The sequence below is a fragment of the Phyllobates terribilis genome, unplaced genomic scaffold, assembly GCF_046119375.1.
Source record: "Phyllobates terribilis strain yellow unplaced genomic scaffold, ASM4611937v1 Scaffold_3__8_contigs__length_932513732, whole genome shotgun sequence".
Taxonomy (NCBI): domain Eukaryota; kingdom Metazoa; phylum Chordata; class Amphibia; order Anura; family Dendrobatidae; genus Phyllobates; species Phyllobates terribilis.
The window spans coordinates 860576217-860592102 of NW_027362763.1; the positions used below are offsets into that span (position 1 = coordinate 860576217).

The following is a 15886-nucleotide window of genomic DNA, read 5'->3' on the forward strand; positions in this document are numbered from 1 at the left end:
GCTGAGAACCCGGAGGAAATCCACGCAAACATGGGGAGAACATACGAACTCCTTGGAGATGTTGTTCTTGGTGAAAGTTGAACCTAGGACCCCAGTGCTGCAAGGCTACAGTGCAAACATCTGAAAAATGTGTTTCTTATGCAACGACGTTTTTTAGCGTACAGTAATGGCTTCCATTGTAATTAAAGGTGTACTGGGCATTGTGGTCCTTTATGCATGATGGCACATGTTTGGTATAGCTAATTGTTTGTGATACTTTGATCATATGAGCACCAATGTAGGGGGTCTTTCTGACTGATATGGTTAATATATCTTATTGACATGATTGTTTATCTGTAACATTCATGTTATACGTATACAGTGGAGAAAATAAGTATTTGATACATTTCCGATTTTGCAAGTTTTCCCACATACAAAGAATGGAGGGGTCTGCAATAATTATTGTAGGTACACTTCAACTGTGAGAGACAATCTAAAAATAAAAAGAAAATCGCATTGTATGATTTTGAAATAATTAAATTGCATTTTATTGCATGAAATAAGTATTTGATCATCTACCAACCATCAAGTATTCTAGGTCTCACGGACCTGTTAGCTTTTCTTTACGAAGCCCTCCTACTCTGCACTCATTGCCTGTATTAATTGCACCTGTTTGAATTCGTTACCTCCACCATGGCCAAGACCAAAGAACGGTCAGTGGACGCCAGGGACAAAATTGTACACCTGCACAAGGCTGAGATGGGCTACAGGACAATAGGCAAGCAGCTTGGTGAGAAGCCAACAAATGTTGGCACGATTATTAGAAAATGGAAGAAACACAAGATGACTGTCAATCTTTCTCAATCTGGGGCTCCATGCAAGATCTCGCTTCGTGTGTTAAGGATGATTTTGAGAGAGGTCAGGAATCAGTCCAGAACTATACAGGAGGACCTGGTGAATGACTTGAAGAGATCTGGGACCACAGTCGCAAACATTACCATTGGTAACACACTACGCCATCATGGTTTAAAATCTTGCAGGGCACATAAGGTTCTCTGCTCACACCAGCACATGTCCAGACCTGTTTGAAGTTTGCCAATGACCATCTGGATGTTCCAGTGGAGGCACGGCAGAAGGTCATGTGGTCAGATGAGAACAAAATAGAACTTTTTGGTATTAACTCCACTCGCTGTGTTTGGAGGATAAGGATGAGTACAACCCCAAGAACACCGTCCCAACTGTGAAGCATGGTGGGGGAAACATCATAATTTGGGGGTGCTTTTCTGCAAAGGTGACAAGACTACTACACCGTATTGAAGGGAGAATGGGTGGGGTCATGCATCTTGAGATTTTGGCCAACAACCTCCTTCCTTCAGTAAGCACATTGAAGATTGTGGGTTGCGGCTGGGTCTTCCAGCCTGACAGTGACCTGAAACACACAGCCAGGGCAACTAAGGAGTGGCTCCGTAAGAAGCATTTCAAGGTCCTGGAGTGGCCTAGCCAGTCTCCAGACCTGAGCCAAATATAAAATCTTTGGAGGGAACTGAAACTCCGTGTTACCCAGCGATAGCCCTGAAAGATCTGGAGAAGATCTGTATGGAGGAGTGCGCCAAAATCCCAACTGCAGTGTGTGCAAACTTGGCCAAGAACTACAGGAAACATCTAATCTTTGTAATTGCAAACAAAGGGTTCTGTACCAAATATTAAGTTCAGTTTTTCTATTGTATCAAATAATTTCATGTAATAAAATGCAAATTAATTATGTAACAGTCATACAATGTGATTTTATGGATATTTTTTTTTTTTTTTTTTTTAGATCGTTTTTCACAGTTGAAGTGTACCTACGATAAAAATTAGACCTCTCCATTCTTTGTAGGTGTGATCAAATACTCATTTTCCCCACTGAGACTGATTATCCCAGTAACAACAAATCAAAGCATAGCATATATGGTTGTACAACCATAGAATCAGAACAATCTATAAATTATTGCACGGCTTCAATTAATTCAGAATAACAACTTTATTACATATAAAAATCATTAAAGCAAGAAAGGAAAATCCAGCAGGTGGGATAACATGAATGGGTACAAACATGACAAAAATGCATAAACGGTAGTTAAATAATTAATTTATCATAGTGATAAATAGAATAAAGCTACCAATGAAATATAGGTATATGAAACTGCATCTAATGGGTAGATTGTAATCAAATGGTGCTACAAATACAATGCAGATCTCTATGTAGAGCACGGGTAATTATGCACAAAATAAGATAAAGTGACAGTGCACTAACTAAAACTAATGATAGTAGTACAAAAATAAATATAATATAAGTAAACCAAGCCAATTAAATAAAGTGACCATGCATAAATACTGGCCAAGTAGAGAAGTATTAATTCATCAGTTTAGTAAAGTGACAGTGCATAGTAATAAGACTGCATGTAAAGTCTGCTTAGAGTTCATAGACACAGGCAAAGAAGCGCCTCACATTGAACGTTAAACGAGGGAACTTTAAAGCTCGCAGTGGCAAAACGCGCGTCGGGAAGTGTCTTCTTGGGGTACATTTGTCTCGGTGGTAAGCACATTCCGATTGGTGTTCTACTCTCTGCTTGATTTTTGGCCTCACATCTCTCCTTTCAATGTGAGGCGCTTCTTTGACTGTGTCTATGAACTCTTTTCCTTTCTTTGTTTTTTTTTTTTTTTTTTTTTTTATGATTTTTATATGTAATAAAGTTGTTCTGATTTATTTGAAGCTGTGCAATAATTTTATAGGTTGTTCTGATTATCCCAGTACTAAACTTATTGGTCCTGTTTATTGTCAGAACTATAATTTCATGTTCTCATTAATTTGCTATAAAGTCTAACTTGTGTATCCTTACTGTGCTATATACCTGACCACACTGTCCCTTTTCCTTTTATTCTGTTATATATTTTTTTTTAATGGGTTTTTTTTTATGTTTTTTTTCTTTTGTAGTTGTGAGGCAAAATGTATCAATAAAATTGTTATAATATTCATATAAAGGATTTTTCTGTACTTTGATATGATTTGATGTTAATTATAGGGTTATGTAAAAATTTAAATGTAGCATACAAGGCAGCCACTAGTGAATGTTTTTTGCCTGAATAACAAAATGATTATTTTTTTTGCTTTTACTGCAGTGTTGGTATCTTTAAAAGGGCTGTCTCATTAGAAACAGTCCATTTCACATTGGCCACTAGCCAGCCAGAAATATATGGCGCTCTTAAGCTCTAATCGGGGTAGTCTTCAAAAGACACAAAACAATGACTCAAAGGTGTTTTGCTCCCCATGTCAGTTCTGCAGCAATAGTTTTAACATACTCTGTAAGGCACGGACCCTGTAGTGTAAGCACCACTGATCTCTTCTTGGATCTCTGTATGAATTGCTCTGGATGCAGGGGAGGAAAACATCTAGCAGTGAAATTATAAACATTTGAGAAAGTTAACAAAATCTGTCTAGTTCTTAAGTCCAAACTAAGGCTAGACTGATTTAAAATGTGCCAAATGTATCAACGATTCATGCTGTTCGCTCATTCTGTCTAGTGTAGGTTTACACCACCTATTGTTTGGCTTACTTTGTGCCAGGAACGTGCGTGTTGTGTCACAAGTTAGGCCATCCCCCTTACAAGTTCTAAAGTGTCTAAAACACATCATAAATATGGCGCATGTCTGGATCGACAGTATTTTGGTGCAAATTACTCAAATTATGGCTTGCTTAGCTTTTGAAATATGCCCCATTTGTTTTCATTATATAGCATTTACAGTAATGCTAACAGGAATTTAATAGTTAATTTGCCAGTACAAAGAGCAAGTAGTGCATCCATCGTTAGTTTGCTCTTTGCAAACAACCTGTTTTGACCTTGTCCAATCAGTACCAAAATATCTAACCAGCAGAGTTTTTTGACAAAGGCAATGGAAGCGCACATTTCAACAGAATCGTTTTTCATTTTCAAGAGAAATCCTAGAGGAATTGCATAACATGGAATGCTAAAAAAAAAATGCTCTAGAATTATTCTTTTAGGCTACACTCAACACATCCAATTTTCTCATCAATGTGCGTTTAATATTTTTTATCATTCTCATTTGTTTCTGTGGATTCAAGTCTACAGGGTGGGCCATTAATATGGATACACCTAAATTAAATGGGAATGGTTGGTGATATCTACTTCCTGTTTGTGGCACATTAGTATATGAAAGGGGGAAAACTTCCGGATGGGTGGTGATCATGGCGGCCATTTTGAAGTCGGCCATTTTGGATCCAACTTTATTTTTTTTTCAATGGGAAGAGGGTCATGTAACACATCAAACTTATTGAGAATCTCATAAGAAAAACAATGGTGTGCTTGGTTTTATCGTAACTTTATTCTTTCATGAGTTATTTACAAGTTTATGACCACTTATAAAATGTGTTCAAAGTGCTGCCTATTGTGTTGGATTGTCAATGCAACCCTCTTCTCCCACTCTTGACACACTGATAGCAACACCACATAAGAAATGCTAGCACAGGTTTGCAGTATCAGTTGTTTCAGATGCTGCACATCTCGTATCTTGATGGTATGTTGTGGTATATGGGGTGCAAAGATAGTGGGGCCATTCTTCATCAATGGAAACCTCAATGCCACTGGATATCTGAAATTGCTACATGATGATGTGTTGCCCTCTTTATGCACTGAAGATGGCACGTTCCCTGAGTTTTTCCAACAAGATGGTGCACCACCACATTATGGGTGTCAGGTCCGAGCATTCCTACATGAACCGTTTCCTGGAAAGTGGATTGGTCATCGTGGGCCAGTTGAATGGCCACCAAGGTCTCCCAATCTGACCCCCTTAGACTTTCATCTTTGGGGTCATCTGAAGGCAATTGTCTATGCTGTGAAGATACGAGATGTGCAGCATCGGAAACAACGGATACTGGAAGCCTGTGCTAGCATTTCTTCTGCGGTGTTGCTATCAGTGTGTCAAGAGTGGGAGAAGAGGGTTGCATTGACAATCCAGCACAATGGGCAGCACTTTGAACACATTTTATAAGTGGTCATAAACTTGTAAATAACTCATGAAAGAATAAAGTTACGATAAAACCAAGCACACCATTGTTTTTCTTATGAGATTCTCAATAAGTTTGATGTATCACATGACCCTCTTCCCATTGAAAAAAATAAAGTTGGATCCAAAATGGCCGACTTCAAAACGGTCACCACCCATCTGAAAAAGTTTTCCCCCTCCCATATACTAATGTGCCACAAACAGGAAGTTGATATCACCAACCATTCCCATTTAATTTAGGTATATCCATATAAATGGCCCACCCTGTATAGTCCATGAAAACAATGATACATCAGTTTGTTTTGCATCTGTTTTTAGCTGAGCCTCTGCGAAGTTTCAGCCGAAGAAGAAATTCAGATTGTTTACCCCTTTGAATATTAAAAAAGATGATTGGGGAGGGAATGGATGCAAAGACATATGGGTGAAAAAACAGTCCATTTTTTTTTTTTGAACGGTGGAAAAGCAGAAATGGATGTGACAATTCAAGTATTAAAGAGTTATCCCATTTTTAACTAATTTTGTTACTTATAAAAAAATAAAAGCTTTACTTGACCTCTGTGAGTCAAGTGGCGCTGCCTCGGAGTTGCTGCCCTTGCCTCTGTTGATTGGCTACAGCAACTATGTCACGTTGACTGTAGCCAATGACTGAGCCCATGGGCTTAGTTTGAGTATATTGACACTAAACTCAGGGATTGGCTGCAGGTATTGTGACGTCACTGTTGCAGCTGTTTAACAGGGACTGGGGCAGCGGCAGAGAGAAAGCGTTTGACCCGAGGAGGGTAAGTAAAGGTCGAGGTTTTGCTTTACATATCACTGAAGATATTGCCAAAAATAAAAGAAACTGAAAGAAGGCAACCCCCTTTAATTAGTCCAGACGTATCAGGAGAGCTTACAGGTCCTATTATAGATGTGTGCATTATATATCTTTTATAATATTATTTAGATTATATTTTTTCCTTGTTTAGCTACGTGTCGATGATGCCTTTCAAGCAGGAAGCTCTAGTCGAATTTGAAAATACAGAATTTTCGAAAATGTGTGTGACTTCTGCTAAAAATCAACCAATCTTCATAGGAGGTCAACAGGCATCATTCAGCTACTCCACAAGCAAAAAGATTACCAGATCAGCAAACATCGAAGACACCTTTGGTGGGAGTAATGTTCTTCTTATTTCCATCTACAATGCAGACTATCCAGTTTCAGTGGTAAGTGAGAGAAATTTATGCACGAGACCATTTAAGTGGCATGGCCCCTTAAAGGGGTTGTCCACTGCTAGGACAACCCCTTCTCGATCTGAATGTTTGCCACCGTGAAAATAAAAACACTTATACTCACCTCCCATGCCGTGACCATTCCAGCGGTTTTGGCACTAGCGTTCCCGGGGTTCATCGTCCCCGCCTTCAGATGCATTAGTAATCAAAAGGAAGAAAGCTGACAGCCGCAGCACTCACTTTCTCTTGATTACGCATGAGAGGAGCGCTCGAGGCGTAGAAGAAACTCTACCATATGGCTACCAAAGTTGTTCTTTGTGGATTTTTTACGCATTTTCATCATTCAGTTTTTGTGCATGCAAAATAAAAGCCTCACCTTTACTAAATCAACTTTACATATACTGTATGTACGTGGACTGTATTTTTGTTAAATTGCCTGTCTTTCTTTTGTAGGATATCATTTATTCGGTCTTCAATCCCCTAGGGAAAGTGGAACGCATAGTGATTTTCAGGAGGAATGCAATTAAAGCAATGGTGGAATATCCTTTAATGCAGCTGGGAATCAATCTGACAAAATTATGGGGACCTCACATACAATTTTCTTATACAGTTCACATTGTAGTTTGAGACTTGGCTACAGTGGCATGTAAAAGTTTGGGCACCCCTGGTCAAAATTACTTTTATTGTGAATCCCCATCCTGGCATACGTGCCCCCCCATTCTGGTATATGTGGTCCTAATCCCCGTCCTGGTATATATAGCACCCTTACGCTGAGCACAAAAAAAAATAAGGATTCTACTCGCCTTCCCTCTGCTCCAGTGCTGCGTCCTGTTCTGATGCCAGCAGCTGACAACCGCGTGTAAGCAGGGCATGATGTCACTGCCGTGCGCCCTCACACGCTGAGGTCAGCTGCCAGAAAATTTACTGGTACCCACGCATGGGACTATGGGCGTGTGAAGAAGTGAATATTCATTCTCTTTATTAGTGGACACAGACACACTGTTAGCTGCCGCTCCTGCAGTGGCTCAGCAAACACGTGTTCCCGCTATTAAAGAGAATGAATATTCACTGCTCTCCACTCCCATAGTCCTGCCCACCTCTCGGTGTCAGCTTCAGTGTATAGAGGTGGGAGGGACTATGGGCGTGGGGAGAAGTGAATATTCATTTTCTTTAACAGCGGGCACAGTGTTAGCTTCAGCAGTCAGCTCCTGCCTCCTGTGACCTGCCGATCTCCCCCCTCCACTCCCCACCTTCCACAGCTGGGCTACAAGGTACCATGCATCTGGACCATAAGACGCACCCCCTGCTTTCCTCCAAAATTTTGGAGGAAAAAAGTGTCTTATAGTCCGAAAAATATTTTTTGTTTTGCCTAAAATACAAAGGAAATGTCATCTTTAACTTTAGCCCTTTTAGAGATCATTTCATCTTCAACTTAACTGTTCGCAACAGTAATTTTGACCAGGGGTGCCCAAATTTTTGCATGCCACTGTATTTCTTAACAAGGTTACATGAATATAGCCCTTAAAATACACCTCTTGTCCCTTCTCAAAGATGGGGAAAGATAACTGTATGATCATTAACCTGGGCATACACATTTATGCTTCCATTTTGCTGGTCTTGAATCACAGTTAATCCTATAGTAATGATGTTCCATCGTTTATTTAACCTCTGCTTACACTTGCCATACATGAAAACTTCACAACTGAGTCTGGAGATTGGCTGCAGTGGTCACATGAACAATGCATGGGGACGTCACCCTAGCAGTACAGTCAGCGACCTGAGTGACGGTTCTGGAGCAGTGGGTGATTTTTCAGCTGAGTGATGATTATTTCTTTATTTCAGAGCATTCCTTTTTCTTTGATAACTTTCCTAAAACCCAGGAAAACCCCTTTTAAATTGCCTATTTTCTATGACCTCTGCTCCAGATGGGGAGGAGACTGGCTGATATATCTGGAAGCTGTGTACAGCAGACATAGTGTGTGAGATATAGGAAATAGATCATGCTCCTCTCACAAGTGGCTGTAGCATGCAGGGCAGTACACAGTAATAATCGGCAGTGAGACAGTAGATCACTTGTTAGAAGCAGGAGCATCTCTGTGTCATTCTTTCTCCACCTGTTCTGTCCTCCTCCATAAAAGGCCATGGGAAATGGATCTCTCCATGAGGCTACAGTCACACTATCAGTATTTGGCCAGTATTTCAATGATTTTCATAAATATGGGAAGAGGAAAAAATAAGGAATAAGGTGAAAAATATTTATTGAAGGAATAAGGAAAATGGGTAGGGAAAATAAAGGGAGAACTTTGTTTATATAGTTGAGATAATTACAGTTAATGTAGTACAACATCAGAACAACAATAACAAGTATTTGTAAATAAACAAACCATATAGTATAAATTTCACAAGCAAGAGTACAGATTGTAAGGTAGGACACAGTATTCTGAAATGAAACTAAGTAGTTGGAGGAAAAGTGCAATCCCATTTTTTTATGTATTTCTTGTAAAGGTTGTTTACTATAGTATACCTAAGTTCTTGACTACTTGTGTAAAATTTAGGAAGAACAGCTTTTTTTTTTCCAGAAAAGGACAATTGAGTTATTTACCACAAGAAAGATATGAGATAATAATCTTTATTTTTATATAGCGCTAGCCTATTCCGCAGCGCTTTACATGATTGCCACTGTCCCCATTGGGGCTCACAATCTAGATTTCCTATCAGTATGTCTTTGGAGTGTGGGAGGAAACCGGAGAACCTGAAGGAAACCCACACAAACACGGGGAGAACATACAAACTCCTTGCAGATACTGTCCTTGGTCTGATTTGAACCAGGACCCCAGTGCTGCAAGGCTGCAGTGCTAACCACTGAGCCACCGTGCGTTAAAACGTATCTAAATGAAGGGTCTAAATCTTCCATGTTTAGTGATAGGAGAGTCATTTGAGGGGTTATAATTCAATTTCTCTTGAGTAGTTTGTTGATAAAAACAAACATTTGGTTCCATAGTTTTTTAATTTTTGGGCATTTCCAAAAAATGTGGAGTAAATTAGCACATCAGTATTTGTAAAACAAAACCAGGCGTGGATGAAAAATGCAGAAGTGATGCACGCGTTTGGATTATACTTTTCCTCTGTTTCACTCCTGGTTTTGGCTTACAAATACTGATGTGAAATACTGACCAAATACTGGTAGTGAGATTGTAGGCTAAAACTAATAATCTGCCTCTTCCTTGCCTTGTGTGTATTGATATTTTTCAGGGAATTTAGCGTGAGTGATCAGTTCAGGAAGGAGAAGACAGATGTTCATGCAAATCTGTCCAAGCACTGACTGCGATGCATGGGCTGGCAGCAGGTCTCCCGACCAAGGCATGACAGCTACATATATGTCTTTTATGACTGGTCGCAGCCAATCCTATTAAGTTCCATCTCTTTGCTTGTTTTGTGTTACAACGGCTGCGCTTGTGATTCGTCCTGACCCTGGAGGTGGAGCTACTTCGCGTTCAGGGATACGGTCCCAGTCTTGTGGAGCGTCGTGTTGTGGGATGTATGAGGACGCAGGGCACTGTTGTTCTGGTACTGAGCAGTGGTGGGAATATGTTCAGTCTTCTGCTGAACCTAGCACGGAGTGGCTGTTTGGGGATGATTGGGAGGTAATCCGCATCTGATCATTAAGCGGACGATTTAACCCTGCTCCCTGCTCAATCCTTTGCTGTCGTTCCCATGTGCTGTAGTGGTGAGTGATGCCAGCATTAGGGTTTGCTCTCTTTTCAGGGATTTTCTTTTCTGGTTTCACTTCCTGGGGTTCTTGCAGAGGTACTCACTTGGTCCTCCACTAGGCACCAGCCGCTTCAATAGACCACTGCCAAAGTCACCCTTCCATTTCTGGGACTTTGAAGAATATTCCCGGTCTTCAAGGGCTCGCCTAGCTAGGCAGCTTGTGCCATGTATATAATGTGTGTATGTATTTTTTTTTTTTTTTTTAAGTGAGGGGCAATGCATTTTCTTGACTAGTTTGCTTTGGGGTATTTTCTAGTGTGTATTTATCTACATCAGTGTTCCTTAACTCCTTTGTACATTTAAGACTGTGTATGGTGCCCAGAAGGCCAGAGCTGCATTAAATGGAACAGACCTTTTTCCAGGATGCGGCAAACTAAACATAGAATACGCTAGGGTAAGTCTTGTTCACTCTGTCTATATCATATATGTCAGACTCTGGCCCCTGGGCCAAATCTAACCCGCAGGGTGATTATATTTGGCCCGCTATGTGGGGCCCATTATTCTGTATGGAGGACAATGTGGGGCCCATTATACTGTATGGAGGACAATGTGGGGCCCATTATACTGTATGGAGGACAATGTGGGGCCCATTATTCTGTATGGAGGACTATGTGGGGCCCATTATTCTGTATGGAGGACTATGTGGGGCCCATTATTCTGTATGGAGGACTATGTGGGGCCCATTATTCTGTATGGAGGACTATGTGGGGCCCATTATACTGTATGGAGGACTATGTGGGGCCCATTATACTGTATGGAGGACTATGTGGGGCCCATTATTCTGTATGGAGGACTATGTGGGGCCCATTATTCTGTATGGAGGACTATGTGGGGCCCATTATTCTGTATGGAGGACTATGTGGGGCCCATTATTCTGTATGGAGGACTATGTGGGGCCCATTATTCTGTATGGAGGACTATGTGGGGCCCATTATTCTGTATGGAGGACTATGTGGGGCCCATTATTCTGTATGGAGGACTATGTGGGGCCCATTATTCTGTATGGAGGACTATGTGGGGCCCATTATTCTGTATGGAGGACTATGTGGGGCCCATTATTCTGTATGGAGGACTATGTGGGGCCCATTATTCTGTATGGAGGACTATGTGGGGCCCATTATTCTGTATGGAGGACTATGTGGGGCCCATTATTCTGTATGGAGGACTATGTGGGGCCCATTATTCTGTATGGAGGACTATGTGGGGCCCATTATTCTGTATGGAGGACTATGTGGGGCCCATTATTCTGTATGGAGGACTATGTGGGGCCCATTATTCTGTATGGAGGACTATGTGGGGCCCATTATTCTGTATGGAGGACTATGTGGGGCCCATTATTCTGTATGGAGGACTATGTGGGGCCCATTATTCTGTATGGAGGACTATGTGGGGCCCATTATTCTGTATGGAGGACTATGTGGGGCCCATTATTCTGTATGGAGGACTATGTGGGGCCCATTATTCTGTATGGAGGACTATGTGGGGCCCATTATTCTGTATGGAGGACTATGTGGGGCCCATTATTCTGTATGGAGGACTATGTGGGGCCCATTATTCTGTATGGAGGACTATGTGGGGCCCATTATTCTGTATGGAGGACTATGTGGGGCCCATTATTCTGTATGGAGGACTATGTGGGGCCCATTATTCTGTATGGAGGACTATGTGGGGCCCATTATTCTGTATGGAGGACTATGTGGGGCCCATTATTCTGTATGGAGGACTATGTGGGGCCCATTATTCTGTATGGAGGACTATGTGGGGCCCATTATTCTGTATGGAGGACTATGTGGGGCCCATTATTCTGTATGGAGGACTATGTGGGGCCCATTATTCTGTATGGAGGACTATGTGGGGCCCATTATTCTGTATGGAGGACTATGTGGGGCCCATTATTCTGTATGGAGGACTATGCGGGGCCCAGTATGCTGTATGGAGGGCTATGCAGGGGACAATTATTCTGTATGCAGGACTTTGTGGGGCCCATTATTCTGTATGGAGGACTTTGTGGGGCCCATTATTCTGTATGGAGGACTATGTGGGGCCCAGTATGCTGTATGGAGGGCTATGTGGGGCCCAGTATGCTGTATGGAGGGCTATGTGGGGCCCAGTATGCTGTATGGAGGGCTATGTGGGGCCCAGTATGCTGTATGGAGGGCTATGTGGGGCCCAGTATGCTGTATACTGATCGGCCCACGACTTTGTCAAAGTTTTTCATTTTGGCCCTCTGTGTGTTTGTTTGACACCTCTGGTCTATATCTTTACGGTTTCCATATCTGTAGTGACATTAACCATTTGTTTCATTGCTCACAGCCCTCTCGTCTCAATGTTTTTCGGAATAACAACGATAGCTGGGATTACAGCAAAACTTCAATGAACAAACCAGGTAGGAGTTTTATAATCTTGTTTCAGACATGGGTAAATGTTATGTATGGCTTTGTTCTGGTTAAGATCACATGAGCTTTTAGGGCAGTTTGGTGAACTTTCAGATACCAAGAGAAGCCCCCACATGCTGACATACCTGCAGTACCTTTTCTCTGAACAGATCTATTCCCTTTTTTCCCCCTCACTTTCTATCTGTGGGCAGCACGGTGGCTCAGTGGTTAGCAATAATGTCACAACTTTTTATGTCCTTTTAAGATTAAATAAATGCATTCATAAATCCATGTAAAATGGATCCTGCAACAATCAGTTAGAGGGTCATTCTGTATCCAGCCAATCCCATTGAATAATAGAAAGCTCTCCCCTTTTGTAATTCTTGTGAATAAAGATGTCTAACTCTAAACTGTTCTGGACAGTTGTGTTCTTGACTGCTAAATATATGATCGCTGCTTGTGATCCAGCTGTAGTGTACATTTAGAGGGAGTCTTTCCTCCCCCCTACCAAAACAAGAGTTAAAATTTGAACCCAGCTGTATATGGGGACTTTGTAGTGTAGTTGTCCCCTTCTTTGCACTCCAGATAACGAACTGCAAATTAGGGCTCTTGGTGCACTCTCGGTATGGCCCAGAGCTCAGTCCACTACCTGCTCACTATCCGCTCCCCCCAATTAGCATGCATCACTGCCTCCCTGTAATTTGATTGACAGAGCTCGCTTATTCAGGGCAACTGCTGCCTGAACAGAAACATTTGCCATGAGACTACGGAAGTGCGTATACGGCCCTCCTTTCATTCGGCTGCAGCCGCTCGCTGCTTTGATGCTCATCAGTGTAGTGAGCGGATGCAGCAGAGAGGAGGAGGCTATGCATGCCCACTCTTGCTCTTGCATGTGCAATATGTGGGCACCAACAAATCCAAGGTTTAGATTCAGACAGTGTGTGAAAAATTCATTAAGAGGCGCACGGTTCTAAGTGCGCTGCGCCAGAAATGCTACCTGCCCTATCTCTGCCCCTGGAGCTCAGTCAACCTGGAGAAAAATCGCCAAATGTTGTAACGATTTTGCGCAAAATCCCCGTTTTGCAAAAATTCTGGGAGTTTTCAAAGCTTCTACTTAATTTTTCTGGCATGAAAACTTTGAATCATCCCCAATGTATTTATATTGTTGTTGAGTATGATAATTTGTAAGCAATTATGTATTCTTATGTAATATCTTAGACCTTGAAAATATTGTTTTTATAAGAAGTTAATATGAGCTACAAAGAGAATTTTTCTCTATTTGAATGAAAGAGAAAAAAAAAGTGAAGATAAGAAACTTTGTGATAAAGCAGATTTCTGTGATAAATAGCTCTTCCTGGACTGATCGTCACCTCTTGGTTCAGAGATAAAACTTCTGTAAAGACAGATGAAAGTCATATTCTTGAGACTTGAGATGACAGTTGCTACCCATAAAATTCTATGGGGGAAGGAGCCTAGATGCAGTCAGAGAAATCCTCCTGCAAGTTCATCTCCTATTACATTTATACTTTAAAAAAAATTGCAGAATTTTGACTATCTAACAGTTAAAGCATAACCGTTGTTTGTTTTTTCTTAAATCAATAGTAGACATGAAAATAAGCAATTGTAATATATCTTATTTACGAAATTTGCTTCTTTCTCTTCCTGGACTGATCATTCTCAATATTTGTAATTTATGGGTTAATGTCTTCAATGAAAATAGATTTAGCCATTACTGAGCTGACAGGAGATGACAGTTGGTGCTCATAGCGTTCTATGGAGTAGGATGAGCAAAAGGCAGGAGGCACAGACATTCTGCTGCAAGTTCATCTGTAGCTGATTTTTTTATTTTTTTTTTATTTACAATTTTGCCACTTTATTTTTCTAGCTTTGATTTATGATGCTAAAAAATAATGTAGAAAATAAAAGGATACAGTTTTTGTAAACTCTTATGATATGCTGACATGGAGATCACCTTATTTCTGGGAGAGTGGTAGTCCAAACAGATGATAAAACAATTAATTTGGGCAATTAAATACGACTTAAGTGTTCTATGTAATATTTACTTTGAAATCCATTTTCTCGGCATCAATCTTGTAAATTATCTGTAGTGACTGTTTGCCTTAATATGGGATACATCCATAGTGATCCTTCCACATCAATTTGATCTCTTGTTCTGTTAATTTAGCCTATTTTTTAATTGAATGCAATGATTAAAGGGGTTGTCCACTACTTTAGATTACCCCCCCCCCCCCCTAATGTATTCCCCCGGGGCCCCTAAGACTTCTTGTAAATACCTTCCGTTGCAGATGCTGCCTGTGAGTGGCGCTATCACTGGCCATTCACAAGCATCACATGACCCCCGACTGCAGCCGACTCTGACATCCGCTGATGTCACGACAACTGGTTCCAGGGTGGATGCCAGGCTGTGGGAGGGGTTATCCCCCCCACGTCACCCCCGGCATCCACCACGCGATCTGCCTCTCCCCATTCATTGGGAAAGCGCGCGGTGGATGCGGAGTGTGATGTGGGGGGTAACCCCGTCCACAACCCAGCAGCCACCTTGGGGACCCCAGCGCTGAGTCACGCCTCACTTGTCGTGGGGTCACGTGCTGCCTGTGAGCGGCCAGTGATAGCGCCGCTCACAGGCATTATCTGCAATGGAAGGTATTTACAAAAAGTCTTAGGGGCCCTGGGTGGATACATTGGGGGACTAATATAAAGTACTGGACAACTTCTTTAAGGTTATTTTAAAAAGGAAAGAAATGTAAAATATTTTTTAGGATCTATGGTTATCTTTGTTATTTTGCTCTTTCAGACCAGGGAAACGAACCCCAGGGACAAGCCTTTCAAGGAAACCAACCACCATTTCACAGTATGTTACTTCAATATCTCCATCTAATCAGTACAGTGATGTGATGAGACTGACTACCTAAAGACCATTTCTATGTGTGAAGACATTCTATGCAAAAATGTCTGGTTCTGTCTAGTTAAATCCTCCTGTTCCACCACGAGACGTTTCCCCTCATTCCATTTAAAGAAGCACTCCTCCCATCAAAGTATTCATACAGGGAAAATTGACCTTCTAGTCAGTTTATAATCATGTCATAGACGTAATGGAAAAGAGAAGAATTAGCTGGGTACAGGAACAAAATGAGCAATTGCAAGCACTGTACACAGTGCTATATAATATTGCAATATGTTAAGAGGATAAAAATTTTGATGGAAGTGCTTCTCTTAATTATCTACAGTACACTCCCTGACAGAAGTTATATCGCTTATCCATCAATGTAAATAAAAGCTTATAACCTGATGTTAAATTCATCCATTGGTTTTATAAATTACTCTTTTGAAAGCTGAAACCCTCCCAAATTTGATTTAGGTTAAGAAAATAAATTTACATCAATGCTGAAATATTGATCATTTAATGAACACAGAATGGTCAGATTTTGGCAAGACAAAAGTTTTGTCGCCTGTTCATATAATGCACCCAA

The 15886-nt window shown here is 41.2% G+C and overlaps 1 protein-coding gene across 18 annotated transcripts in view; it reads left to right on the top strand.

The window, feature by feature from the left end:
• Window positions 1-15886, top strand: part of LOC141257718 (heterogeneous nuclear ribonucleoprotein L-like) — a 78278-nt gene that overhangs the window by 20033 nt on the left and 42359 nt on the right. For all 18 annotated transcript variants that reach the window (XM_073672595.1, XM_073672597.1, XM_073672600.1 and 15 more), the window contains exons 3-7: window positions 6006-6243; window positions 6703-6788; window positions 10318-10414; window positions 12334-12406; window positions 15211-15267. In XM_073672595.1, coding sequence (XP_073528696.1) covers window positions 6006-6243; window positions 6703-6788; window positions 10318-10414; window positions 12334-12406; window positions 15211-15267 — 551 coding nt within the window. The remainder of the gene's footprint in view (window positions 1-6005; window positions 6244-6702; window positions 6789-10317; window positions 10415-12333; window positions 12407-15210; window positions 15268-15886) is intronic.